General features: G+C 46.9%; 2 protein-coding genes across 2 annotated transcripts; one reads left to right on the forward strand and one right to left on the reverse strand.

Annotated features, from left to right (window-relative positions):
• Nucleotides 1–1,440: 1,440 nt before the first annotated feature.
• LOC133025750 (intraflagellar transport protein 57 homolog) lies at nucleotides 1,441–2,607 on the reverse strand. The gene has a single exon (XM_061092493.1). It carries the CDS (start codon nucleotides 2,605–2,607, stop codon nucleotides 1,441–1,443), a length of 1,167 nt encoding a protein of 388 aa, XP_060948476.1.
• A 4,333-nt stretch (nucleotides 2,608–6,940) lies between these two features.
• On the forward strand, nucleotides 6,941–25,776 carry LOC133025593 (protein shisa-7-like). The gene is made up of 8 exons (XM_061092299.1): nucleotides 6,941–7,347; nucleotides 9,031–9,273; nucleotides 10,294–10,410; nucleotides 11,890–12,029; nucleotides 14,720–14,788; nucleotides 19,269–19,502; nucleotides 24,314–24,689; nucleotides 25,305–25,776. Exons 1-8 carry the CDS (start codon nucleotides 6,941–6,943, stop codon nucleotides 25,774–25,776), a joined length of 2,058 nt encoding a protein of 685 aa, XP_060948282.1.
• Nucleotides 25,777–27,821: the final 2,045 nt, after the last annotated feature.

Here is a 27,821-nt window from a genome sequence, read left to right on the forward strand (position 1 = left end):
TTCTCTTCCCTTTGTTTTTTTGCACTTTCTCTCTTTTCCAACACTGCAGTATTCTGAGAGACGGCCCACGCATCGGGGGGGGGAGGGAGTGAATGGATGAAGTCAGGAGGTGTGTGTTTGTGTGTGTCTGTATGTGTGTGTGTGTGTGTGTGTGTGTGACAGGGGGTCTGCTGCCTGTCGGGGGGGCTTCTGTGTCTTTAAAGTTCACGTGTCTGTAAGAGGAAGTGAAGCAGCAGTGATGTCATGTGGTTTCTATGAAGCAGCGCCTGGATATAAGTGCTACAGACATTATATATAACACATTTACTCACGTACATTATATAAAACATGTTCAAACTCAGAGAAATCCACAGTTTTATTCAAATTAACACTTATATTCAGATATGAAGAAGGCAACCGGAGGTTCTCAGGAGCCTTCAGATCCGTCTCCGACTGTTTGCAGGTCAGATGTAAGAGTGAAACCTCTTCTTCTGAGGTTCATTAAAGGTTGATGGCGTGCGCTGACACCTGCTGGGGGCAGGAAGGCCGAGCAGCAGGCGTAGAGGCAGCGACACAAATCCATACGTGTGTGAGTGTGTCGGACGCACAGCAGGACTCAGCATGAGACCGGAGAGACAAGAAGACAGAGTGAGACAGAGAGACAGGAAGACAGAGTGAGACAGAGAGACAGGAAGACAGAGTGAGACAGAGAGAGAGACGTTCAGCCAGTGAAGAAGAAACCAGGAGGACGTGGTTGATGGTTCCAGAAGAATGAAATCTCATGTTTTATTCTGCACAAATCTGTAAACAGGGAAATGAACTAGAACCATCTTAACACACTCTATTCAATTCACTAATTCAAATACATAAATGAAATGTAATGTAATGTAAAATATATAAAAACTCCCAAGCAACAACCAGAAACTCGTCTCAGTAGCTGACATATAACCTTATAGATTTTGGCTTCTTTTATTTTGAAAGGTGAAACTAATACTAAACAGATGAAACGATATTAACAGGAAATAATATGGGACAATACTCATAATGGTTTAATATTAATATGATAAAATAGAATTTGTAAACAGCAGAATATCCTGCGATTATCACAGTGTTGATTCTAGATTGAGACCATCGTGTTTTAATAAGAATAACAAATAACAGCGAATAAAAACAACAAGGTTTGAACAAGAGATTCCATCAGATCGACTCAGACAAGCTGCAGAGGAACAGTGAAGAAGAAACCAGGAGGACGTGGTTGATGGTTCCAGAAGAATGAAATCTCATGTTTTATTCTGCACAAATCTGTAAACAGGGAAATGAACTAGAACCATCGTAACACACTCATCAGAGTCGAGTATTAACACAACAACAACAACTGTCTCAGTGCAGTTGAGACTTGTTTCCTCCTTCCTGGTGTTTGATGTTCCTCAGAGAGACTTCACATCTCAGGTCCTCAGCTCCTCAGCCGGCGCTGAAGGGCTCGGCGGCCGGGTCGGGGGGGTTGCTGGCGTACATGTCGCACATCATGTTGTGCTTCTCCCGGAGTTTGGCCTGCAGCAGCATGTGCTGGAGGACGCTGATGGTCACGTCCATCTCAGCGATCTCCTGGTTCAGCTTCACCAAGCTCTGGTTGATCTTCACCACCGGAGCTTCGTCGGACATGCTCCTCCCCTTCTCCTCCACCTGCTTCTTCACCTTCCTCAGGCTGTCGTTGACCTCGGCCACCACCCGGGTCCGGTCCATCATGCGCCCGCTGGCCGTGTCGTACTGCTCGGAGGCGTCGGTCTTCTTGGCCTGAGCGTCGCGGTACTCCTGGATCAGATGCTTGAGCTGGAAGTTGATGGACGTCTCTCTGCTGCTCAGCTTCTTCATGCTGCTGCTGATGTCCTCCTGCAGCTTGTGGAGGAAGCTCATGGTCTGCTCCAGGGACGAGTCGATCCGGCCGCGGTGCTGGTGCAGCTGCTCCACGTGGCTCCTCCAGTCCTTGGTGTCGGTCTCCATCGGAGCCGTGAGCTGAGGCAGGACTCGCTCCACCTCCAGGGCCCACTCCGCTGGATCCACGGCCCGCTGGTCCATCTCCTTCTCCTTCTCGTCGTCGCTCATCTCGTCCTCCTGGTGGTCGAACGTCAGCTCGGCCTTGTCCTCCGTCATGAACTCGTCCTCCGTGCTCTCTCTGGCGTGGGTCGGCCTTTTGAAGGAGAAGCCAGTCTTCTTCAGGGCCTTCTCGGCCAGTTGGTACAGCACGAAGCAGACAAACTCGCCCGAGCCCTGGAGGAGGTTGGACGCTGGGAAATCCACTTTGACCCCGAGGGCCCGGAGCTCGGCCAGGACGCCGGACGCCGTGGCGGTCGGGTTGTCGTGTTCCTGAGGCGCCGGGAAGGCCCGCCCTGCCGTGTTGATGAGCCAGGCGGCGAGGACGTGGAACACGTGGAACTGCTCGCCGGGGTTGGAAGGAAGAAACCGACTGGAGACGAAGTAATGTCTGTTCAGAGGCTTCAGGTTGTGTTGGACCAACGCCTCCTCCTCGTAGTTCAACAGCTTCAGCTTCTCCAGGAGGAGCTCCATCACCACAAACTCCTGGTAGGCGGACCCGCGAGCGCCGTCCGCTTCGTCTCCTGCTTCCGACATTTTGTACAGAATTTCAGAATCAACCGAGTGGAAAGAATGAACAGATCCTATAGAGACACGTAGAGAAGATCAAAGAAATGTGATAGATGTAATAGCAAAGCTCCAAGATCAAAGGCCTATGACTGTGACAAGTTCAAAGGCTCATGTGTATGCTGTTGTTTGTTTGTTTGTTTTTAAAATGTCACTAAATCATAATTGTTGTATATAAGGTTTGGACGACCTAATTCAAATACATAAATGAAATGTAATGTAATGTAAAATATAAAAAACTCGTCTCAGTAGCTGAGATGAAACCTTATAAAACACGATTTTGGCTTCTTTTTTTAAAAAGTGGAACTAATACTAAACAATGATATTAACAGAAAATAATATGGGATAATGCTCATAATGTTTTAATATTAATATGATAAAATAGAATTAGTAAAAAGCAGAATATCCTTCGATTATCACAGTGTTGATTCTAGATTGAGACCATCGTGTTTTAATAAGAATAACAAATTAACAGCAAATAAAAACAACAATGTTTGAACAAGAGATTCCTTCAAATCGACTCGAATTATGTATTTTAATATATTTTATTGTGCAGACACCAGGTCCAGATTAAATCCATCAACACACACACATCTGATGTGAGTTATTTTATTCGTTTTTTTGTTCATTTTCATTGGATTGAATGTGTTTGTGGCCTAGAAGCCGGTGGAGGTTCAGCTGTGTGTCAGCGGGGGGGGGTTTCTTAATTACCACATCTGAGGAAGCGGGTTGGAAAACCCCCCCGAGGTGGAGACACACTGATGTGGAGCCAGAACTTTCCAGCTGAGACTATGTAGGTTAATCGTGATCCAGGAAACAGTCCCGGTCCCGGTCCCGGTCCCGGTCCCGGTCCCGGTCCTGGTCCCGGTCCCGGTCCTGGTCCTGGTCCTGGTCCTGGTCCCGGTCCCGGTCCCGGGATCAGAACATCCTGTTTCTGTCTTTGCTGAGTCGTGTTGCTGCTGCTGATCCCTTTTAAAATAAACATTTTGTTTTATGTCAAATGTTTAAATAAACGTTTCTGTAAAATAAAAGTTTTCACATCGACAAACAAACACATTCGGCTCTGAAATATCAAACAATCTAAAACCTGTAACTTGGCTTCACGGGGGTCAAAGGTCACGACAGACATTTGCATAGAGTTCAGTTCATGAAGTGAATGGAAACACAAAGTCTGAAAGTATTTAACAAGAGGGAGAAAAGATCAGTTTGTTAGGTTTCCTCCTGACAGCAGTGCTGAGTCTCTGCCATTCCTGACGCTGCAGGCCTCATTCTGCACACACACACACACACACACACACACACACACACACACACACACACACACACACACACACACACACACACACACACACACAGACACACACACACACACACTCACACACACACACATCTGTGGTCTCTCTGCTCGGCCCCTCTGTCAGATGAGTCCATATGGCAGCTGTCATGTCGCCTGCTCTCTTTTTATCAAAGTCAGATCCCGGCTGCTCCCGTCTCCTCTGTCAGCTGATGTGTGTGTGTGTGTGTGTGTGTGTGTGTGTGTGTGTGTGTGTGTGTGTGTGTGTGTGTGTGTGTGTGTGTGTGTCTGTGTGTGTGTCTCTCTCCATTCAGCAGAATCTCAGGTCTAATCACTAAAGTTGCTGGAGGCCGGAGTCTTATATAAAATCATCTCTGAGCCGTGGACTTCCTGTAGAAAGTTAATTTCTGCACAAACTACAGTCGGTTGTTTTGATACAGGAAGTAATAAAGTAATAAAGTAATAAAGTAATAAAGTAATAAAGTAATAAAGTAATAAAGTCAACAATATCTACAGAACAACAAGTTCTGCAGAAGGTTTGATTCCCTGGTTTGTTTTCGCCTCAGTAAACTTTGCTGTTGTTGTTTTGTTTTGATCTTTTATTCAATAATCTATTTTCTGCTTCTCTCTTTTTTACTCTGTGAGAAAATGTGCGTGAAATAGTGTTTCTGACATTTTGTGGAGTTTGTTTCTCATCAGAAGAAGCAGCAGGAAAAGTTCAGTTCAGTCATGTTGTGTTTTTTGGGGGAAAAAGATGAAAACAAATCACAATATAATGAATTTAATGAGATAGTAAAATAGATTTGAAACATTTTTACTTAAAGAACAAACCACAGATTGAATAAAACTCTGTTTGTGTTGTTTTCTTCTCTTTCAGTGTGAGTCCTGTCGAGTGGATGTGAACCTGAAGCGACGGCGAGCAGGTGACGGCTGCACCTCCCGGACGTTTCCCCCCCGAAGCCGACGCTCCTCCTCCTCTTCCTCCTCCTCCTCTTCCTCCTCTTCCTCCTCCTCCTCCTCCTCCTCCTCCTCTTGATGCTGTAGGGATCCAGGTTTCTGAGCCTCTTCCCGTCTCGTCTGTCGTTTCTTTTGTTACGAGCGAAACCAAAACCCGGTGGCGAGCGGACTGAGTCTCACACCTCCTGCGTCTCCTCCTCCTGCGTCTCCTCTGGTTTCACCTGAAGAAGAGTTCACGTCTCCTCTGGTTTCACCTGAAGAAGACTTCACTCACTTCTCGTCTCTCCTGGTTTCTGCTGCTCTCAGGACTCTTCTCCTCCCGGGACCAGGATCACTGCATTAATGCTTCAAAGTGCTTTCTCACTGAACGCTACCCGGCTGCAGCAGGACGCCGTTTGACTGACAAGCCCCCGTGTGAAGCTGATAAATACAAGCACCTCCTCCTCCTCCACCTCCTCCTCCTCCTCCTCCTCCTCCGCTGCTGCTGCTATCTCAAAGCTTCAGAGACTCACTCTCGTCTCAGTCTGTGAAACGCTGCTGACACTTTTCCTATCTCCTTCTTCCAGTTGCTTCTCTCTCTCTCTCTCTCTGTCGTCTCTTCCTCACGTGGCGTCCCGATCACGCCGAACCCCGCCTCCCCTCCCTTATCCGACCTCTCCAACCTTTTCTCTTCTGTTTTTAACATTCTTCCTCTTCTTTTACTCGAAACATGCAATTTAAAACCTTTCACTGTTGTCACCTTCTGGGTGTAAGAGGATTCAGTTTGTAAGAGGAAGTCGATCTCAAGCCATAACGAACACCAGCCATACGAAACCGTCACGCTACCGAACGCCATGTTCACGTGACCTTCACGTCGGTGCACGCACACATTCAGGGACTCAGCGCAGGAAACACACATTTCCTACGTTTGCATGGAAGAGCCGATTCGTACGTTGTGACTTTTCTCTCTCGACCTGCGTCCGACCCGAACCTGTGACCCGGCGCCTGGCGTCCGAGTGCGGCGGCGAATCGTGGCCGCGTGGCGTTCCCCGTCGTCCTCCCGTGTTCCGCCGCGCTGACGGATGAATCCGGACATTTTCATGTCTGTTCTGTGGGCAGAACCTCGCTGCCCTGCTCGAACCGGGCCCAAGCCCTCCTTCGTCCTCTTCTGCTGGGCCAAGCTCAACTCGGAGCAGAGACACTCACACAAGGGCATCGATCGCACATAAGCTCCGCCTCCTTCTCTCTGTAAACCCGTCGCCGTCGATCACTGTTTCGGTGAATGCCTCGACTCGATCGCTTACAGAACCGATCAGATCTGTGACGTCTAAATCCACGATTCTGATTCAAACCAAAACTTCAAGCATCTCGACCTTTACTGAAATCGTTCTGAAAGGAGGAGCTCGCTTGTTAAGACTCACTCGACGCAGCCAGTTGTGTTGTTGACACACAAACACACACACGCAGGACAACAGAAGTGCCAAACTCCCACAAGAATTCTTCCGACATCCGTCTCCGCTCATTGAAGGAGAAAAATACAAGTTTACATTCAGCGCTCAATGTTTACAGACGTTTTCCATTTCTTAAGTGAATTGTAACTTTCGTGCCATAAAGGAGAAACTCGACCGGTCGCGACGTTAAGAGTTTACACATTTTTCTCTCGCTCTCATTTTGTTTACGAAAAGAAAAGAGAGATTACTGCCTATTTCAACGATTTTACATTTTTGGCCAGTTTCATTCAAGATGATTTCAGACTTTCAGCCATTTCACAGGCACTTTGTCTGAGGCCTGAAAGACACTGAAGGACCTCGATGTTTACAGAAGCTGCTGAGGAGACGGACTCGTGAGACTTGTTTACATGAGGATGAAGAAGTGAAACCCGTTGATGAACAGAGTTAAACCTTCGCTCCTGAGACACGTGCACTCGACGCTGTGAGTTCACCTCTTTTCATACCGAGCCTTTTTATACGTCAACGAGCCGCCATCTTGGACGAGGACGCCCATCACTGGCGGCGAGTCTCGAGCAGTTTGGATTTTTTCTGCCGTTGGTTCATGAACTTTGTGGTAAAAACGATGAAACCCACAATTTCCAGAGGAATGTTTCACTCGTTCCTCGCTGTCCTGCTTTTCTCCTGCCTTGCCGTTTCCACGGTAACCGTCACCAAGGCAGGACGCTCTGTCGACGGCGACGAGAGGACGTTGACCGGCAGCAGCGGCCAAACAAGCTCCACCTTGTTCCTCTTGACCGGCTACAAGCCACGGCTGCCGCCGCCGCCCGCCGGACCCAAGGTGGCGCCCAAAGCGGCCGAGGTGGAGGACGGGGACGAGTCTCCTCCACCGGTCATGGCCGAGCTTCCTCCGAAGCCCCTCCCACAGACCATGTTGCCGAGGAACATGACGGCCGACGCCCTGAAGCCTCCACTCGGGGCGGCCCAGGTGGCTCCGCCCCCCAGGCAGCTGGTGGATGTGGACGTTTGCAGGTAAAGAACAAACCTGTTGATTTGAAATTTACATTTGAAATCTCTTTAAATCATAATTAATGTTTTTAATGAGACGTGTTTTAAATCAGAAGGGTTTAGTGACAGAAGAGATTTGAATGAAATGAATGAAATTTGATTTAACATGATTTATCTTATGGAAAATGTATTTTTTTTTATCAAAGAGTTATTTAAAAAAACTCTTTATATATAAGATTCATCTCGTGGATTCAAGGCGATGCTTGAATCAGTTTGATGAGGTCGAGTGAAGTTCAAGTCACGTCTCTATATTTTATTTCCATCCCTGTGATGTGTTGATTCCTCTGATTCCATAAACTGGCTCCGGCGTGCAGGCTCCACTCAGAGGCGTCTTGCTGTTGCTAGGCAACATGCGATGGGCTCTAAATCAGCCTGTGTGTTGGCGAGCGGCTCCGCGGCACGTTCACCAGCAGCAGCTCGTTCACTCGTTCTCCGACAGGACGCCGACACCAGACCAACTCCATCTACGAATCCTGAATCTCTCAGAGGTTCTCGTGGTTTTATTCGATGATCAGTGAGATCACGAGAAGCTTTTAGTTTAATTACTGAGGTCGAATCCTGCGTTAAACACACACGTGGAGATTCTGTGTTATACAATAATGTCTAATTTCTTTCTCAGACGTTTTTCTTGTGCTGTTCTCGAGAGGGAGTGTAAAAAAAATGATGTGAAATTCCTCTCAGGATCGTACATGATTATTTTCCATCTTGTCGGACACTCCACTTCCTCCAGCTGCACAGATCAGATCTGTTCCATCAACACAACATGGTGCATCGAGCACGTAGGCAGCTCACAACATGCCTCAAACCCAGTGGGAGAAGAAAGGAGAAATGTGCATTAGCTCATTGGAAGCTGCCTCTGCAGAGCAGCAGCGTGTTGGCAGCAGAGGAGGAGAGTCACGCACACATGAGCTCAGCTGCAGTTTGAGGACACACTACAGGATCTGCATTATTATCTCGTTGATTTTTAACTTTTACAGGAGAAATATTATGTTAAATCCGCTGAAAACAACGACTAGACACAGTGAAAGTTAAATGTGGAAGAAGTCTCAGGGTTAAATGCCATTTGTTCAGTTGATATTTATATACACGCTGCTGATTGGACGACACAGGCTGTGACACACCCACCAAACCATAGAAAACCAACCTTTGTGTAATAAAAATATTTTAAAGTTAAACATGTCTCAGGTAAAGCAAGTTCCTTTGACCAATCACATCAGAGAGGAACCGCTGACCAATCAGAGCAGCCAGGAGCTAAAACCAAGTGTTTGAGACAGAGGCTGAAGAGAGGAGCTGCAGCAACGGACAGTCTGAGGCATAGAGATATATAAACACTAGATGTCTCATACTTATGAATAATTATGTTATTTTTCTAAACAATCTAATAATGTATGCAGTGTCATAACTACTTCTCTGACGTTTATAACAAACCAAACAGATTAAAAATCGGTTAAAAATTGAGCAAGTTATGGTTATTTAAAAAGTATGCACCACTACAACACAATGTTATGGGTGAGCGAGCCGCCTGCAGCAAGATGGCCGCCATGTGGTGACGTTCGACTCCATTGGCCGAGGCATCTAGCCTTATATACGTCTATGGTCTGAGGAACGTGATGTTTTCTGAACCTCAGATATTTGATGTTTCCTCAGGGGCTACTACGACGTCATGGGCCACTTCGACACCACCTTCAACTGCTCCAAAGGCAGCTACATCTACTGCTGCGGCACCTGCCACTACCGCTTCTGCTGCGAGCACGCCAGGACCCGGCTGGACCAGGAGGCGTGCAACAACTACAAGTCGCCCGTGTGGGCCGACCCTCAGACCACCTCCACGGCGCCCACCGGGAGCAAACAGGACCCGGACTTCGAGACGCTGCCGCAGCAGAACAGCAGGTGAGAGTCTGGACTCAAACCACGAGGACTGAAGAGAGATGGAGACTAGGGTTGCAAAGGGGCCGAAAGTTTCTGGTAAATTTCTGGAAACTTTCCACAGGAATATTAAGCTCGGGAATTTTGGGAATTTTGAAAAAAAAAAAAAAATACGCAAATTAAACGCTGAGCAATAATTGAAACATTCAAAACTCTATTATAAAGATGTATGGAACGTTGAGTTTCAACCCTCCACTGTGCATTCTTCCATCACATGCACAGATAACTCCCAGCATGCTTCACTCTACAGCAGGGCTATTGAGGCCTGCTGTAGAGTGCAGGACTAGTCAGGTAAGTTTCAATGATATTACTGGGAAAATATATTAGCATGCTGATTGAGGATTGTTCATCTGTTCATCTAGACTATTTCCATTCATTTATCCATCAATTGTAAAATATGTTTACAGACGATTCCAATTGTTTGGCTAACTATTTATATCTCTGGCATTGCATTAGTGCTTTTTTACAAACTTTGTTCTCATCTTATTCTACAGAACAATGCCACGTGCACTCTCTCATGTGTGGAGACATTTCACCCCATCCAATGTAGAAGGAAAGGCTGTGTACATTTGCAAATACTGTGCAAAGACCTATGTTAAGAATGACACAACGATGCAGAAGCATATAGTCAAGTGCCCAAAGTTTCCTCAGGGCTCAAATCAGCCTATGACACAACAAAATGTTTATATTTATGTCTGTTTATGACAAGGTGAATACAGTTAGTATAAATTACCCACAACATTTCCAGTTTATTCCCGTTAATTCCTGTATATTCCCCGTATATTCCCATTAAATTCCCGTATATTCCCATTAATTCCTGTTAATTCCCGTTAATTCCCGTATATTCCCGTTAATTCCCGTTAATTCCCATGGAAAGTTTCCAACTTTGAATATTCCCGGAATTTTGCAACCCTACGAGTCAAACCACGATGAGTGAAGAAAGATGGAGAGTCTTTCTCTAACGTTTGTTTCTCCTCACATCAGCACGGCCTACGTGATCGGGGGGGTGATCTCCTTCACGCTGGTCGTGGCGGTGGGCGTGAGGATCGCCTTCAGCAAGGTGGCACGCCGACCACGGAACCGAGACGTCAACATGCCGAGGTGAGAGCTGGCGTCCATGGAGGTCGTAGGTCGTAGGTCGTCATGAGGAGCAAAGCTGGAAGAATCTGATTTGATTTGATTTTGATAAAGTTAATGGACAAAGATAAAAGTTTGAATTCTGTGTGTCTCTCTCCCTCCTCCTCCTCCTCTCGTCCCTCTGTCCGTCTCTCTCCCTCCTCCTCCTCTCGTCCCTCTGTCTGTCTCTCTTCTCATGCTTTTCCTCTCGTCCCTCTGTCCGTCCCTCTCTCTCTCTCTCCTCCTCCTCCTCTCGTCCCTCTGTCCATCTCTCTCCCTCCTCCTCCTCCTCTCCTCCCTCTCTCCCTCCTCCTCCTCTTGTCCCTCTGTCCGTCTCTCTCTCCTCCTCCTCCTCTCGTCCCTCTGTCTGTCTCTCTCTCCTCCTCCTCTCGTCCCTCTGTCCGTCTCTCTCCCTCCTCCTCCTCCTCCTCTCGTCCCTCTGTCCTTCTCTCTCCCCTCCTCCTCCTCCTCCTCCTCCTCTCGTCCCTCTGTCCTTCTCTCTCCCCTCCTCCTCCTCTTCCTCCTCCTCTCGTCCCTCTCTCCCTCCTCCTCTCTTGTCCCTCTGTCCGTCTCTCTCCCTCCTCCTCCTCTCGTCCCTCTGTCCGTCTCTTTCCTCCTCCTCTCGTCCCTCTGTCCTTCTCTCTCCCTCCTCCTCCTCCTCCTCCTCCTCCTCTCTTGTCCCTCTGTCTGTCTCTCTCTCCTCCTCCTCCTCTCTTGTCCCTCTGTCTGTCTCTCTCTCCTCCTCCTCCTCCTCTCGTCTCTCTCTCCTCCTCCTCCTCTCGTCTCTCTCTCCTCCTCCTCCACCCTGCTCCTCCTCTCCTCCTCTCATCCCTCTGTCCCTCCTCCTCCTCTCTTGTCCCTCTGTCTGTCCCTCTCCCTCCTCCTCCTCCTCTCGTCCCTCTGTCCATCTCTCTCCCTCCTCCTCCTCTCCTCCTCTCGTCCCTCTGTCTCTCTCCCTCCTCCTCCTCTCCTCCTCTCATCCCCTTGTCCCTCCTCCTCCTCTCGTCCCTCTCTCCCTCCTCCTCCTCCTCCTCCTCCTCTCGTCCCTCTGTCCGTCTCTCTCCTCCTCCTCTCACCTCCCTCCCTCCTCCTCTCCTCCTCTCATCCCTCCGTCCCTCCTCCTCTCCTCCTCTCGTCCCTCTCTCCCTCCTCCTCCTCCTCCTCCTCTCGTCCCTCTGTCCGTCTCTCTCTCTCTCTCCTCCTCCTCTCGTCCCTCTGTCCGTCTCTCTCCCTCCTCCTCCTCCTCTCCTCCTCTCGTCCCTCTGTCCGTCTCTCTCCCTCCTCCTCCTCCTCTCGTCCCTCTCTCCCTCCTCCTCCACCCTGCTCCTCCTCTCCTCCTCTCGTCCCTCTCTCCCTCCTCCTCCTCCTCTCCTCCTCCTCCTCCTCCTCCTCTCCTCCTCCTCTCCTCCTCCTCCTCCTCCTCTCCTCCTCCTCCTCCTCCTCCGTCCCTCCTCCTCCTCTCAGGTCGCTGGTGGACATCCTGCGTCACCAGTCCAGTCCGGTGCAGCAGGGCGAGAGGAACAACATGTTGACCAGCCCGACCTCGGACGGACGCACGTCCAAGAACCTCTACACCCCCGTCCTGCAGAGCAAAGACAACCGCAGTGAGTGTCCACACGTCCACGTTAGAGCTGATCACATAAATAATAAACTTAAAGTCCGATAAATGACACTCCGTCTCCACATCATGAAGATCCCAGTTTAATCATCAAGCTGTTTCCAGACATGAACTAAATGTCTTGGAAATTTGGTCCCGACATTTTCTTGCTTGTTCCTGAATTGTTTTCTTTTATTTATTCTCTGTAGAAAAGAAAATATCTGAGGTTTATAAGAAAAAGTATTTTTTTTTAATTTGTAATTTCCGTATTTATTTATTCTCATATTAACAAATTCACATTTCTCTGGTTTTATTCACATTTAACTAATATTTTCTCTCTGAGCGTGAGTGGATTTGTCTTGTCGTACGTTAACCGTGTGAACACACAACAACAACACACACAACAACAACACACAACAACAACAACACACAACAGCAACACACACTGTTCTCTCTCTCTCTCTCTTCCTCTGTCTCTCTGTCGCTCGGCTGCTCTCTCTCACTTCTCTGCCGTCAGTCTCTCCGGGATTTTAATATTTGTTCTAATGAATCTGTGACAAATGAAAATAAGCTGAGTCTTTTGTCCCTGTTGTTGTCGAGGCTCCTGCTCCTCCTCAGAGCCAGAAGGAGGTGCTCCTCAGAGGGCAGGAGCACCTCCTTCACTGCTCCTGCTCTGAGGAGGTGCTCCTGATCCTCCTCAGAGCCGGAGCAGCTCCTTCACACGAGCTGCTCCTGCTCCTCCTCAGAGCAGGAGCACCTCCTTCACTGCTCCCGCTCCTCCTCAGAGCAGGAGCACCTCCTTCACTGCTCCTGCTCCTCCTCAGAGCAGGAGCACCTCCTTCACTGCTCCCGCTCCTCCTCAGAGCAGGAGCACCTCCTTCACAGGAGCTGGACGTGTGGTTGGGATCTGAAGTTCTCGTCCACAAACACTAACTCGGACTCCACGCTCTATAAATACTGAATCACTCTAATGTCTCACACAACACAGGGTTTTTAACGTTTATTATCAGTGATTATTTGACATATCATTTCTTATTTTGATGAAATGTTGTTATTGATGAATCCCAAACTCAAATATCTTCACAACACGCTGATACAGAACAGAGAAAAGCAGCTTTAACTTCCAGAATGTCCGTAATTATAAAGCAATTAATCAAAATGTTTAATTTTCTGCTGTTTGAATATTCTGTAATATTCTGATTTAAATGAAAATGAAGCCCCAGTCTGAGCAGCAGTCTGATCAACCCACTGTGTTCCTGGAGGCCGTGTCTCTCTGTCCTGTGTCTGTCTCTCTGTCTCTCTGTCCTGTGTCTCTCTGTCCTGTGTCTGTCTCTCTGTCTCTCTGTCTCTCTGTCCTGTGTCGCTCTGTCCTGTGTCTGTCTCTCTGTCTCTCTGTCCTGTGTCTGTCTCTCTGTCTCTCTGTCTCTCTGTCTCTCTGTCTCTCTGTCTCTCTGTCTCTCTGTCTCTCTGTCTCTCTGTCTCTCTGTCTCTCTGTCCTGTGTCTCCTGTCTGTCTCTCTGTCTCTCTGTCTCTCTGTCCTGTGTCTGTCTCTCTGTCTCTCTGTCTCTCTGTCTCTCTGTCTCTCTGTCTCTCTGTCTCTCTGTCTCTCTGTCCTGTGTCTCCTGTCTGTCTCTCTGTCCTGTGTCTCCTGTCTGTCTCTCTGTCTCTCTGTCTCTCTGTCCTGTGTCTCTCTGTCCTGTGTCTCCTGTCTGTCTCTCTGTCTCTCTGTCTCTCTGTCTCTCTGTCTCTCTGTCTCTCTGTCTCTCTGTCTCTCTGTCTCTCTGTCTCTCTGTCTCTCTGTCTCTCTGTCTCCTGTCTGTCTCTCTGTCTCTCTGTCTCTCTGTCTCTCTGTCTCTCTGTCTCTCTGTCTCTCTGTCCTGTGTCTCCTGTCTGTCTCTCTGTCTCTCTGTCTCTCTGTCTCTCTGTCTCTCTGTCTCTCTGTCTCTCTGTCTCTCTGTCTCTCTGTCTCTCTGTCTCCTGTCTGTCTCTCTGTCTCTCTGTCTCTCTGTCTCTCTGTCTCTCTGTCTCTCTGTCTCTCTGTCTCTCTGTCCTGTGTCTCCTGTCTGTCTCTCTGTCTCTCTGTCTCTCTGTCTCTCTGTCTCTCTGTCCTGTGTCTCCTGTCTGTCTCTCTGTCTCTCTGTCTCTCTGTCTCTCTGTCTCTCTGTCTCTCTGTCTCTCTGTCTCTCTGTCTCTCTGTCTCCTGTCTGTCTCTCTGTCTCTCTGTCTCTCTGTCTCTCTGTCTCTCTGTCTCTCTGTCTCTCTGTCTCTCTGTCTCTCTGTCCTGTGTCTCCTGTCTGTCTCTCTGTCTCTCTGTCTCTCTGTCCTGTGTCTCCTGTCTGTCTCTCTGTCTCTCTGTCCTGTGTCTCCTGTCTGTCTCTCTGTCTCTCTGTCCTGTGTCTCCTGTCTGTCTCTCTGTCTCTCTGTCCTGTGTCTCCTGTCTGTCTCTCTGTCCTGTGTCTCCTCTCTGTCTCTCTGTCTCTCTGTCCTGTGTCTGTCTCTCTGTCTCTCTGTCTCTCTGTCCTGTGTCTCCTGTCTGTCTCTCTGTCTCTCTGTCTCTCTGTCTCTCTGTCTCTCTGTCTCTCTGTCCTGTGTCTCCTGTCTGTCTCTCTGTCTCTCTGCTGACACTAGTGCTGACTCAGCACGCCTCCGTGTCCCCGGTGGTTTGTCGTCAGTTTGTCAGCTCTTCTCTCTTTGCAGCCGGGAACTTGCCCCAACATTTAAACCAGCAGGGGGGTGCGTCCAGCCCCAAACACGCTGCCACCATCGGTAAGCCTCGTGGTCAGCGGCGGCGGCGGCGGCGAGCTGCCGGCCGGGGGGCGGCGGCCTCACGACCACAGTGTGTGTGTCTGTGTTGTGTTGGTTCGACGGCCTGTCGTCCTGCGCTCTTTAAACATCTGTGTCACTGTCAACTCACATCTGTGTTGGAAGTGACACACGAGCGATAAGAGCGCGGGCTACAAGTTGTCTGGCCCCGCCCTCTGCTTCATGCAAGCCTGTCTGCCCCCCCCCCCACCACCACCCCCACCACCCCCCCAACCAACACTAACACCACCAGCCTGCTTCCAAATGTGCTTCTTCCTCTTTTATGGGGTTTCTTTTCTATTCAGGAGCATCTAATTGATTTCATGTTCAGATTGTGTGACGCTCTCACTCGAGGTCCGGTCCTCTGCTTGCGCTTGCACTCGGATATTTAGTCGGATCTGCTCCAGCTTGAGCTCTTCTCCTCCCGTTGCTTCTCTGCATGAATGAAAACGTCTGATCTCGAATTTTGTTCCAGTAATACAGCGGAAAGGAAATACATGTCACCCTGTATTATTTGAACAAAAGTAACCACGACAAGGACAGGGCAATTTGATTTGTCATCACTACACCTGGAATTCTTCTGGTTGGTTAATCTCGACACGAAGAAATCCGAGACGATTCACGATAGCACAAGGAGGAGAGCTGAATCCGAAGCTCAGTGGAGACAAAACATCTGGGTGCAAGAGCTCAGTTAGAGCTCAAGCGCAGGGTCGTGAGTGATATCATTACAGAATCTGAACATGAAATCTCTCAAGCTGAAGGAAGAAACCCATCTTCTTCTTCCTCCTCCTCCTCTTCCTCCTCTTCCTCTCTCTGTGCTGCGGTGATGTGCTCACAGATGACACCACACGTTAGCTGAGGTCCTCACTCAGGTCACTGCACTTCCAGAATCTGTTTTCCCAGGATTTGCACCGAGAAAACAAAAAAAAAGCGATGCCAGCCCAGCGCACGTGATTTCTCCCCCAGAACATTTCCCTCATCCTCAGGAAATCAGGAAGAATCATTTGCTGAGGCTGATTCAGAGCGTCTCACGTGGAGCTGCAGGATTCTGGATAAGATCTCTGAGGAAAAACGTGATGAGATGATGAAGATCGTTTCAGAGCAGTTACATCGACATGTGTCCTTCAGGGGAAGAGTTACATCCGTACGCTGACGCTCACATTTACCAGCTTTTCCATGAGCAATGAAGGCGTCACACTGTTAGTGTATCTAAGGGAAAAAGCAGTCATATTTAAGTTTTAAACATTTGCTCTAATGTTCTTTGATCATATTTGAAGAGTTTAATTCGTCTTTGCTCGTTTGGGCTCGACTCTTCAGGTCACAGAGTGAAAGTGGACTCTGATATTTGTCCTTTGCTTTGGTTCTTGCTCTCCCTGTGTTAGATAATGTGAAGAATCTCCAGTGACGCTCACATTTACCAGCTTTTCCATGAGCAACGTCACACTGTTAGTGGAAGAAAGTAAATAATTGAAAAAGCTGTCAATTTTAAGTTTTAAACATTTGCTCTAATTTGAAGAGTTTAATTCGTCTTTGCTCGTTTGCTCTCGACACTTCAGGTCACAGAGTGAAAGTGGACTCTGATATTTGCAGTGGTGGGAAGTAACAAAGTACAAATACTTTGTTCCTGTACTTAAGTAGATTTTTCACATATCTGTACTTTACTTGAGTATTTATTTTCCTTACTTTTACTCGTTACATTTCAACACCAATTTCGGTACTTTCTACTTCTTACATTCTCAAAACTGTCTCGTTACTTGAGCAACGGAGGTTAGCGCAACACAGGCTCTACGCACTAGTCCATTAGTATTTGAGATATATAATATTATATATATAGTATTTATTTTTTTATCATTTTTTTTCAGTTTTTTTTCTCAAGGAACAACAGTTCCGTTTAAATACGTTATGGCGGAAGTCGCCAATCTTTGATATTACACGTTCAATCACGTTCGATCATATCAACTTTTAAATGATGTCTTAGACGTACTATAAAAAGGACTTTGCATTTTTAATTTTGGTAGTTGTACTTTTACTTTTGATACTAAATGTCAACACCAGATACTTTTATACTTTAAGACTTTTACTCGGGAGACTTCTACTTTTCCCGAAGTCACTTTCAGGTAAGATATCTGTACTTTTACTCAAGTATGGCTTTCAAGTACTTTATACACCACTGGATATTTGTCCTTTGGTTTGGTTCCCTCTCTCCCTGTGTTAGATAATGTGAAGAATCTCCAGCGAGGAGACGAGTGGAGCCCTTCAGCTGTGTGACTCAGACCCTCAGCTCGTTTCACCGTGACCATCAAACCTCTGTCAGCCGTCGGAGGAGTTACACAAAAAGAGTCCAGCAGCTAATTCTGATAAAACCACACAAACACACGTTAAACTCAACATCTGGTTCTGTTCTGATATTTCCCTCGGCCTTCGTCCTGCTGTTAAAGAACGATGGGATCTCACAGCTGGCATTACTGGTTTCCTTGTGTGTGTCTGTGTGTGTGTGACATGCACCGTGCAGGAGTCGATGTGCTGTGTGTGTGTGTGTGTGTGTTCCCCGGGTGACGCTTCACAGAGACACATTATTGCCCATTACTGTCAATGGTCAACGAGCAGCATATGTCCAACAGTAATCTTAACGAGATCGCAGCCCATAACCGTTTCCTCCCTGAATGGACTCCACATCGATTGTGTGTCAGGAAACCACAGCAAACGCACAATTTCCCCTCGGAGGCCGAATCGTTTATCGTTGCTCACGTCCGTTCTTTAAACATCTCCTGCTCACACCAGGTTCATGAAGTTTCTCTGCGTCTGTTTCATAAATCCAACACGTCAAATCAAAACCACAATGATCCAGCGTGATTCAAACCTGAAGTAACCGAGCCTGAACCGAAGGCTTTTCAGGTTTTTAGTGAATTTAATGTTCGCTGTTTGAGTCTGAGTTTGTGTTATGTTAAAACGTGTTCTTTATCCTTTAAGAGAAGTAGAGCCGAACTCGGTTTGCTCAAATCAAGTATTTATTTAGAAAGCAATGAACAGGTTATAGCAAAGCAATGGGCTTCCAGTACATTAGTTGTATCAGAGCGCCATGAACATCCGGCATCTGTCTATTTTATAGCAGCAGGTCGTTCCTCCTCCTCGGAAGTGCGCAGGTGCAGTTCATCCTCCTGGCTTTTGGAATACAGAAGTGAAAAGGGAGACACTCCCAATGACGCTATAGTTGCTCGGCAACCTGTTTACTTCATGAAAGGCCTTGAACCAGCAGATGCAATGTGGGGCAAAACTGTTGTCCAGCGAAGCAAAGAATATTTTGTTTCAGCTATATCAAAACAAACCTGACTGTGTAAACATTCGGATCCTCGAAACCAAAGCAACATACAACATTAAGTCAACAATGTCTCTCTGTCTGACCTCCAGAACTTTATCAGACAGCTCCTGGAACTCTATATGATGTTGAATCTGAGGGAGTTACGCTTTTAATATCAGAAAAGTTAATTATGAGGACAAGTAAAAGATACATTATTGACACTAAACAGCAACGGTTATTAAATTCATTTGTATGAAGGCATAATATCTGCTAAAACTACCTCTACCTTTATTTGGTTAGAATTCTGTCAGACACAACCTATAGTTAAAAATTAGAAATCCCAACAGTTATTGACTCACGTGGTTATAGAATATTTCCCCTGATTTACCTGGTGACAGAACCCGACCTGCACCCAATGGGCCTCGGGTCGGGGGTTTCCACACACTAGATAGATAGAGTTTGTCGGTGTCGAGTTAGAGATGGAACGATAACACATGAACCCAAAACTCAGAAAGTAAATTAACATCGTTATGAATACGAAGCCGTGACCTTCCGAAGAGGAAACAGAACCGTGACATTACTTCCAGGTCACATCACCCCCCCCCCTTCACTTCCTGTCGGGGTCGTCTGTTTGTATATGAACTTCCTGTGTGATGTAACTGATATGAAGAGTTTACATGCTGCAAACAGACGCCCCCTCCTCCTCCTCCTCCTCCACACCCCCCCCTCCCTCACCACCAACCTTACATAAGAATAAATCATTTTTTGATATGAATAGATCGATGTGCTGCTTCTGCACTTTGCATTAATGTGAACGTGCCCCCCCGACTCCCGTGTGTTTCTCTGTGTTTACATGTGGTTGACATGTTGGAGCCTCAGAGGAAGCAGCACAGTCGTATTTATAGACGGTCGCCATGGAGCTCGGAGACACTTCCTGTGTTTACTGATCATTAACCCGCTCCTATCTCTTTTCTGTTCCTCATCTCCATCCTCTTCCTCTTTTATCCTCCATCTACTTTCTCTTCTTCCACATTCTCTCCTTTGCTTTTACCTTCCCTCAACCACCATCATCCTACCCTTCATAAATCCATTTTCCTCCCTCTCCCTCTTTCTCTTCATCCCCCTTTCATGTCTCTCTCTCTCCAGAGCGTGGCCCCCGTATGAACAACACCCAGCAGCTCTCCTCCGGCCCCCCCCTGCTCTCAGGTAGCGGGAAAGGCGGCGGCGGCGGCGGCGGCAGCATCATCAGCGGCGGCATGAGACACAACAGCAGCCACCCCAACTTCTCTCACTCCTTCCACAACCTGGCCCAGCTGCCGCCGTCCTACGACGCCGCCATGAAGCCCGAGATCAACCGCTACAGCTCGCTGAAGAGGCTGGGTGAGTCCGAGTGCACCAGAGAGAGAGAGAGAGAGAGAGAGAGAGAGAGGAGAGAGAGAGAGAGAGAGAGAGAGAGAGAGAGAGAGAGAGAGAGAGGGGGGGAGAGAGAGAGAGAGAGAGAGAGAGAGAGAGAGAGAGAGAGAGAGAGAGAGGGGAGGGCAGAGAGAGAGAGAGAGAGAGAGAGAGGGCGAGAGAGAGAGAGAGAGAGAGAGAGAGAGAGGGATAGATAGATAGATATACACATAGATAGATAGATAGATAGATAGATAGATAGATAGATAGATAGATAGATAGATAGATAGATAGATAGATAGATAGATAGATAGATAGATAGATAGATAGATAGATAGATAGATAGATAGATAGATAGATAGACCGATAGATAGACAGATAGATAGATAGATAGATAGATAGATAGATAGATAGATAGATAGATAGATAGATAGATAGATAGATAGATAGATAGATAGACCGATAGATAGACAGATAGATAGATAGATAGATAGATAGATAGATAGATAGATAGATAGATAGATAGATAGATAGATAGATAGATAGATAGATAGATAGATAGATAGATAGATAGATAGATAGATAGATAGATAGATAGATAGATAGATAGATAGATAGATAGATAGATAGATAGATAGATAGATAGATAGATAGATAGATAGATAGATAGATAGATAGATAGATAGATAGATAGATAGATAGATAGATAGATAGATAGATAGATAGATTACTTTATTCATCCCCGAAGGGAAATTAAGTCGTCATAGCAGCCGGTATATTTGAATACAATAAAATACAATAGAATAAAATAAAATAAAAAATATTGAGGTAGAAAGAATAAAAAACCGAAACACAAGATAAATAGGTAGATAAGGTGCAGTGGCAAGATGATGGTAATAGTACTGATGATATGATGGTACAGTATATAAAAATAGTACAGTATATATAGTATATAATATAACATACTATATATTTATATATGATAGTAATTATACCAATATAATAGCAGTATATAGTTATAATGGCAGCAACAGTATATATAATAATAATAGTAATATAATAATAATAATTATAATTATAACATGTACACATATATAAATATGTGTATATAGACTTATATACACAAAGAATATACAGAGAGTATGATATAATATATGATATATAGTAGAGGTATAGATATAAGTATTTGACTATACAATAGATAATATAATATACTATGAGTGTAAGAATATGTAGACAGAGTGTGCAAAAGACAATATTATTGTATAAAATTATATATAATATCAATATGGAAACAAGTAGATATGAAATTAAAAGGAATCTAGTAGAACGCTCAGCTAACGTAAATCTTGGACTTTAAGTTTGGTCCGTGTCTCGTCTGCTAACATGGAGGAGACAGGGTTTATGAGCTGTACTGTAGCCAACCACCAGGGGGCAATAGAGAACATTTGGCTCCACCTCTGTTAGCAGTCATGATTTCATTACTGGTTTTGATTTTTGTCCTCAAAGCTCACAAGCACATCTTTTGTAAAACTAACGGCTCCGAGCCAGTTGTTCTCACGCCAGCTCGCCCTCGTCCTCCCTGCGTCTCTCTCTCTCTCTCTCTCTCTCTCTCTCTCTCTCTCTTCTCTCTCTCATTGTGTCGCAGTTTGTCAAACTTTCACACGCCCGATTCTCCCGGGAGAGAGAGAGAGGTCCGGGCGCCGGGAGATTTGTGACTCAGCTGCGAAGCCGAATCCTCGTCTCGCTGCAGCTCGGACGTGTAAACAGCAGTAGAGTCAACAGAGGAGGGGAATAAATGAAGGGATCAGGAAGAGGTGGATGAAAAGAGGAAGAGAAAGGTTGGGGAATGAAGGAGATAAAAAAAGTGACAGGTTTATAAAGACAAAGAAGAAACGAATAGAGGAAGAACGGGGAAGGCAGGGGGACGAGAGGAAATAGAAACATGGGAGAAACGTGAAGACGCTGACTGGGCAGACGAGGAGGAAGAGAAACGGAGCGATAGAAGATGAGATAGAGATGCAGAAGGAGGAAGAATGAAGGGAGAGGCAGTGACGGAGAGAGAGAAAGAAGGGAGGGAGAGATGTGGAGATTGGGGGGAGGGGTGTTGGCTGCTGGTCTGCAGAGGCCTGGCTGCCGTGGATGGGGAAGAAAAGATGTTTGAGCGGCTGGCAACCTCCCTCTCTCTCTCTCTCTCTCTCTCTCTCTCTCTCTCTCTCTCTCTCTCTCTCCTCTCTGTCTGTCTGAAGCTCGCTCTCTCTCTCTCTCTCTCTCTCTCTCTCTCTCTCTCTATCTCTCTCTCTCTCCTCTCTGTCTGTCTGAAGCTCTCTCTCTCTCCCTCTCTCTCTCTCTCTCTCTCTCTCCTCTCTGTCTGTCTGAAGCTCGCTCTCTCTCCCTCTCTCTCTCTCTCTCTCTCTCTCTCCTCTCTCCTCTCTGTCTGTCTGAAGCTCTCTCTCTCTCCCTCTCTCTATCTCTCTCTCTCTCTCTCTCTCTCCTCTCTGTCTGTCTGAAGCTCGCTCTCTCTCTCTCTCTCTCTCTCTCTCTCTATCTCTCTCTCTCTCTCCTCTCTCCTCTCTGTCTGTCTGAAGCTCTCTCTCTCTCCCTCTCTCTCTCTCTCTCTCTCTCTCTCTCTCTCCCTCTCTCTCTCTCCTCTATCCTCTCTGTCTCTCCCTCTCTCTCTTTCTCTCTCTCTCTCTCTCTCTCTCTCTCTCTCTCTCTCTCTCTCTCTCTCTCTCTCTCTCTCTCTATCCTCTCTGTCTGTCTGAAGCTCTCTCGCCCGGCGGGGGGGGGGGGCTCTGCAGTGAGTGATGGATGGTTACCTCTCTCTCTCTCTCTCTCTCGTGTGTGTGTGTACGTGGAAACAATAATGAGGTGAAGCTGAGACCAGATGGAGCTTTTTATTATTTCATTTCACTCGAGAGGAGAAAACACTTCTCTTTTCACATGAAGACACGCCCCCATTCTTTATTCATCCTTTTCCATTTGTTCTACCTGTAACTTATTTACTTTACTGGCTCTTAAGTGCGATGTACTTTGGGTTTTAATTATGTATCGCTTACCAAAAGGCAAATGGCCGCTCGGCCTCCAGTGGAATTCAAACGCTGCTGACCTTTGACCCACGATCTTCTCTTCACGTTCTCGTACGTTCGGCTGCGGCCTTTAAAACCATCGTCTCCTCTGATCATCTCGCTTAAACTACTGGCTTCACTGCCCCCTCTTGATCTCCGGTGGTACTGCACCACCTGTTCCATCCATATCCGTAAGCCTTTAGTTTTAAAACAAACATTAAACATAAGAACAAATCGTGACCGGTGCAGTAAATCAATGTTTTCTCTCGTCTGATTATGAAATGCATGAATGTCGGTTTTGGTGAAACACGTCTTCAAGCAGAGACTCTCACCAGCCAGCGTCTGAACCCTGGAGAGAAGGAAGCTGATAAAGGTTTCTTTGTCTGCGGTCGGCAGCCAGGGAGGGACGGAGGGATAATTTGGCCTTACAGGACGGGAGTAAACAGAGAGTGGGGGGGAGACAGAGAGAGAGAGAGGGAGAGGGGAGAAAGATGAAGAGGAGGGCGAGTGCGAGTGCGAGACAAAACGGCATGAGAAAGACAGGGAAAGATGGCGGTGAAAACCTGGAGAGCAGGAGGGGAGACAAAAGGAAGAGGGAGAGCTGAGGCGGAGAGAGAGAGAAGAAGAGGGGAGGACGAGGGAGAGGAGAGGGAGAGCTGGGTAAAGGTCAGCTTCAAATTGGCTCTCGGGGAGCTGCTTCCATGGAAATGCTTTGAAGATTAAAGTGGTTCCGTGGAGCAGAAAGCACAGAAACTGTATTTCACTGTTAATGAAGCTCACAAACTGTCTCCTCCTCTTTCTTCTGTCGCTCCCTTTCTTTATCCTCTCGTCATTCATGTCTTCTTTGTCTCTCGCAGCTTTGTCTGTCTGGTTCGTCCACTCGTCCTTTTACCTTTCTCCTGTTGAGCCTCATGCAGTATACAGTGCACACCTCTCTTTCATCCCCTTTTCTTTCAGTCTCTCTTTTTCCATTATCCATTTTGCGTCTTCACTCCTCTGACTCCTTCACCTCCATTTCACCCTTTGCTGTTTATCTTTCACAGCGTTTCACCTCCTTTCCTGTGACAGGTTTCCCTCCTCTCCTCTTTTTCTTCCGTCAACTACTCCTTTGTTTCGTCATTTGAATTTTCGATGGTTTTTGTTTATCTCCCTCTCTTTCTTTTGCGATTTGAAATGTTTTCTCAACCTTGGAAGCAACAGCTTTCACCACGAGCTCCATTCAGAATCAGAATCAGAATCAGAATCAGAATCAGAAAGTATTTATTGCCAAGTAGGTTTACACCTTCCTGAAATTTGCTTTTGGTATTGATGCATACAATGAACATAGAAACATAAAAACACAATAAATAAATACACCACACATAAGAAAAACAATAGTAATAATAAAAAAACAATATATATTTACTCACTGTTTACTTCTTATTTACTCACTTTTTCTTATATTTATACAAGGTAGCATTTATTTAGACATATCTATATAAAAATATATAAAAGATAAAAGCTATAAAAGGTGAATTAAAAGGTGAAATGCACAATGCAAAAAGCAAAACAGTGAACAGTGTCAAATTGCAATATGCAATGTAATACAGTGTAATATATATAATATGATAAAGCTGCTCTGGAGCTTTCAGTCGTTTCTCACATCAGCAGACGAGCGTTTGCTCATTAATTCATAAAGAAACATAACTTGTGTTTAAAATACACGATTCTGTCTTTGTTTCGCTGATCCAGAGAAAGAACTGGACGAGTACTCCAGCTACTACAACTCCAAGCGCCGCTTCAACAACGCTCCTCCGTCCTTCCACTCGTCTCAGCACCACCTGCCGTATGGAGGTGAATACACGCCGGGGTCTCGGGGGACGCTGCCCCTCAACGGCTCCCGGCCCCGCCTCCACATCCCGGCCTCCACCCCCAACCCGTACCCGCTGCCCGCCCAGACGCAGTACACCAGCTTCTCCTTCGACCGGCCGCCGCGCCGCGTCCGCTCCCAGGAGCTGCTGGCGCTGGGCGACAACACGCTGTCCCGCCTGTCCAAGAACCAGCAGCACCAGTACTACAAAGCCATGATGAGCACCAGCAGGAGCTCCAACTCGCAGACGCTCCGCAGGTGAGTTCAGAGACCGGGAGGAGGTAGAGGACGGTGAGAGGTGAGAGGAGGAAGATGAGAGGAGGAAGATGAGAGGAGGAAGATGTGATGAGAGGAAAATCAGACGAGACAAGGAGATGAAAAACAAAGGAGAGAGGAACGAGATCAGAGAAGGTGAAAGATGAGAGGGAAGCAGGTCGTCTGGAAATCAGATGGAGGAGAGATGAAGACAGAATGAAAGCAAAGGGAATCAGAGAATAAAATATTAGATTAATGTGGAGAGCAGAGCAGTTTCATTAAAGTTTAAAGAGTCCGAGGAGCTGAGGGAACGCTGCTCAGGTTTAATATCACAGACACTGTTCAGATTTCAAACATTTCACTTCTTTGAAAAGGTCAAACTCAGCTCTGCAGTTGTTTCTTGACCTGGAAACGAAGGTGATTTAGATTAGACTGAAGTCAAAGACAAGTTTCATGTTTTATGTTTAAGTTTAGAGCCATGTTTAATCCACCAAGTGTTGTTTAAATCTGTTGTGTAGTTTTTGACTGACGAACAAACAGACAAACAAAAAGACGGGTGGAGAAATAACCTCTTCAGTGGAGTTAATATCAGCAGAATAAACTGGTCTCTGGTTCCAGGTCCCACGAGCGGCTCCTGGTCTCCCCCGAGTGTCTGGAGGACCGGCTGATCGCCATGGGGCTGATGATGGGAGGAGGAGGCGACAGAGGAGCAGGAAGTGGGATGGTTCCCACCATGGGCCGGCTCAGCCACCACCAGAAGGCCCAGTCGCAGCAGAACATCTGCGTCACGCCGTCCATGGAACGCCACCACATGATCAAGATGAACTCCCACCCGACGCCAGGCCACGACCACGAGCGCAGCTCCGGCGCCATGCCCGGGATGGGCATGCACGGCGGCTGGGACCCCCACCGGGGCCACGGCGGAGGTGGAGGAGGAGGAGGAGGGGGGGCGGGCGGAGGCCACCCCAACTCCCGGAGGATGGCCTTCGCCAACAAGAGGCAGAACACCATCGAACAGTTGCACTTCATCCCCGGAGGAGGGGGGGGCCACGGACTGCGGACTGGGAGTAAGAACGAGGTGACGGTGTGAGAGGAGGAGGGAGAGAGAGAGAGAGAGGGGGGGGAGAGGGAGGAGAGGTGGAGGCTGAGGATATAAAACAGGACGAGGGAAGGAAAGCGTTGAGGCAGGTAGTGGGAAGAGGAGGCTTCTGGAAGAGAAATGAGGAAGAGGTTGGACCCCAGCACGCCGAGTGGTGGACGCCACCAGTGACCTCCCAGTGACCTCCCAGTGACCTCCCAGTGACCTCCCAGTGACCTCCCAGTGACCTCCCAGTGAGCAGAGCCACTTCCTGCTCCTCACCTTCACGTGTTGAAAAGAATATTCAGCCATTTTCTGCAAAGGGAAGACACACACGTCCACTTCAAAAGAGCAAAAAATCCAGTATGAGTGAAGTTTCTCGGCTGCTCGGTATCCGCTGAGACTTTTATTGAAGGATACCCGGAGATTATGATTTATTGACTTGTCCTCGACTTTTATTGCGCTGTCCTCTGAGTCCTCGAGCGCTCTGACAGAACTTCCTCTGTCTTTGAGTCCGGTGCGGATGACCCGGAGCGCCGAGGCAGAGACAGACCGGTTTGCTTGTCTTTGTATTTATAAAAGTATTTAAAACCAAACAAGTTGCTCTTTTATAAGATTTAACCTGATATTAACGATAAGGAGCCCTGTTGGACTTTGTGTATGAAACGTATTAATCCTGAAGTCAGCCACTTTGTCATTTCAAGGCCGAACATTGTTGATAATCTGCTCGATGAATCCAGCTGAATGCAGTAATCTGTCACATGATGCATTTGTGGTCGATTCACAAAACAAGTGGAAAATACAATTAATGCCTTTATTTGGCAAAGATCTAAATGTAAATGAGCTGCTGCTGTAAAGGCCCAGTCACACCAGCGTGGGATTATCTCAGTGATGGTTGTGATCACTGGATTTAATTCAATCTTAATGACGAGATTAACTGTGGTGAACTGTGAATAACACTAATAACTAAAACTGAATTTGAGTAAGCTAGCGTGGCTAATAAGCGACGCGTTTCACCTTTATTTATTTATAAAAAGAGCCATGTTTTTCTAGACGGGGAATGACGCAAACATTTGTGGTGAAGGAATACGTCTTTTGAATAAACTGTGAACTTGTGGAATTTGTTGAGCGAGCTGAGAAGCTAGCTGCTAACTGTTAGCACGTTAATCCCGTGAGCTGGTTAAGCTTTTTTCCCCCTCGATTATTAAATTGTGTAATGTAAGAAAATGCCAGTTGAGAGAAGAAGGAACATTGAAGTAAATATCTTGACTGACCTGTGCTGTGTCCTGGCTGGTTAGCATATTAGCGATTAGCTTGTTAGCTTCTGTAGTTTTACGGCTAACCCTGTCAGGGGTAGTTCCACTTTTCCCTGTTGATGTTTTTGATTGTTCCCTCAGGACGCCTCTGCCTGCTAGCATCCTTCTTTTTCTCAGCAAAACTACGTAACAATGCTGCTAACATTACTGATAGGTCAAGAGTTCAGCAGGTCAAGCGCCCTCCGATGGTTCACGAGCGAACTACTTCTAAACTGTATATTTACAATTCACACAAGTTTTAATAGAAACACTTTCTCCCCACATTTAAAGTGACAGACCTCTTCGGGAGACTCGACACCCCCGAGAGTTTTTAAATCCAAATATTTCACAAAGACTTGGATGAATTTTAATGTCCCACTCTCTGGTGTGACCGGGCCTTACGATCCACTACAATCCACTTTAACTCAAGGCCTTTGTACAGTGAACTCTCGTGAGCGTTGATCATTGTGCTGTGACCCTTTGCGTAATCAAACGAATTTGAAGATTTAAGACTCTGTGTGGGTCACACCTTTTAATATTGACGCTGACAAAGCAAACGTCCCTCAAACACTGTTTCAAACTCCAGGTTTTTGGAAGTCGGACGTTACTGTTTTTTGCGACCGATTGCCGTTAAGCAGATCCTCCCTTTTGTCTACGACGGCGCACGTTACCTGCGAATTCAGCCGCTCGCCTCGTGTGGAAGGAGGAGGGGTCAGACGGGTTCGAGGCCGGGGACAATGGACACTTCACACTAAGGGCTAT

Source organism: Limanda limanda, chromosome 19, assembly GCF_963576545.1.
Source record: "Limanda limanda chromosome 19, fLimLim1.1, whole genome shotgun sequence".
NCBI lineage: Eukaryota > Metazoa > Chordata > Actinopteri > Pleuronectiformes > Pleuronectidae > Limanda > Limanda limanda.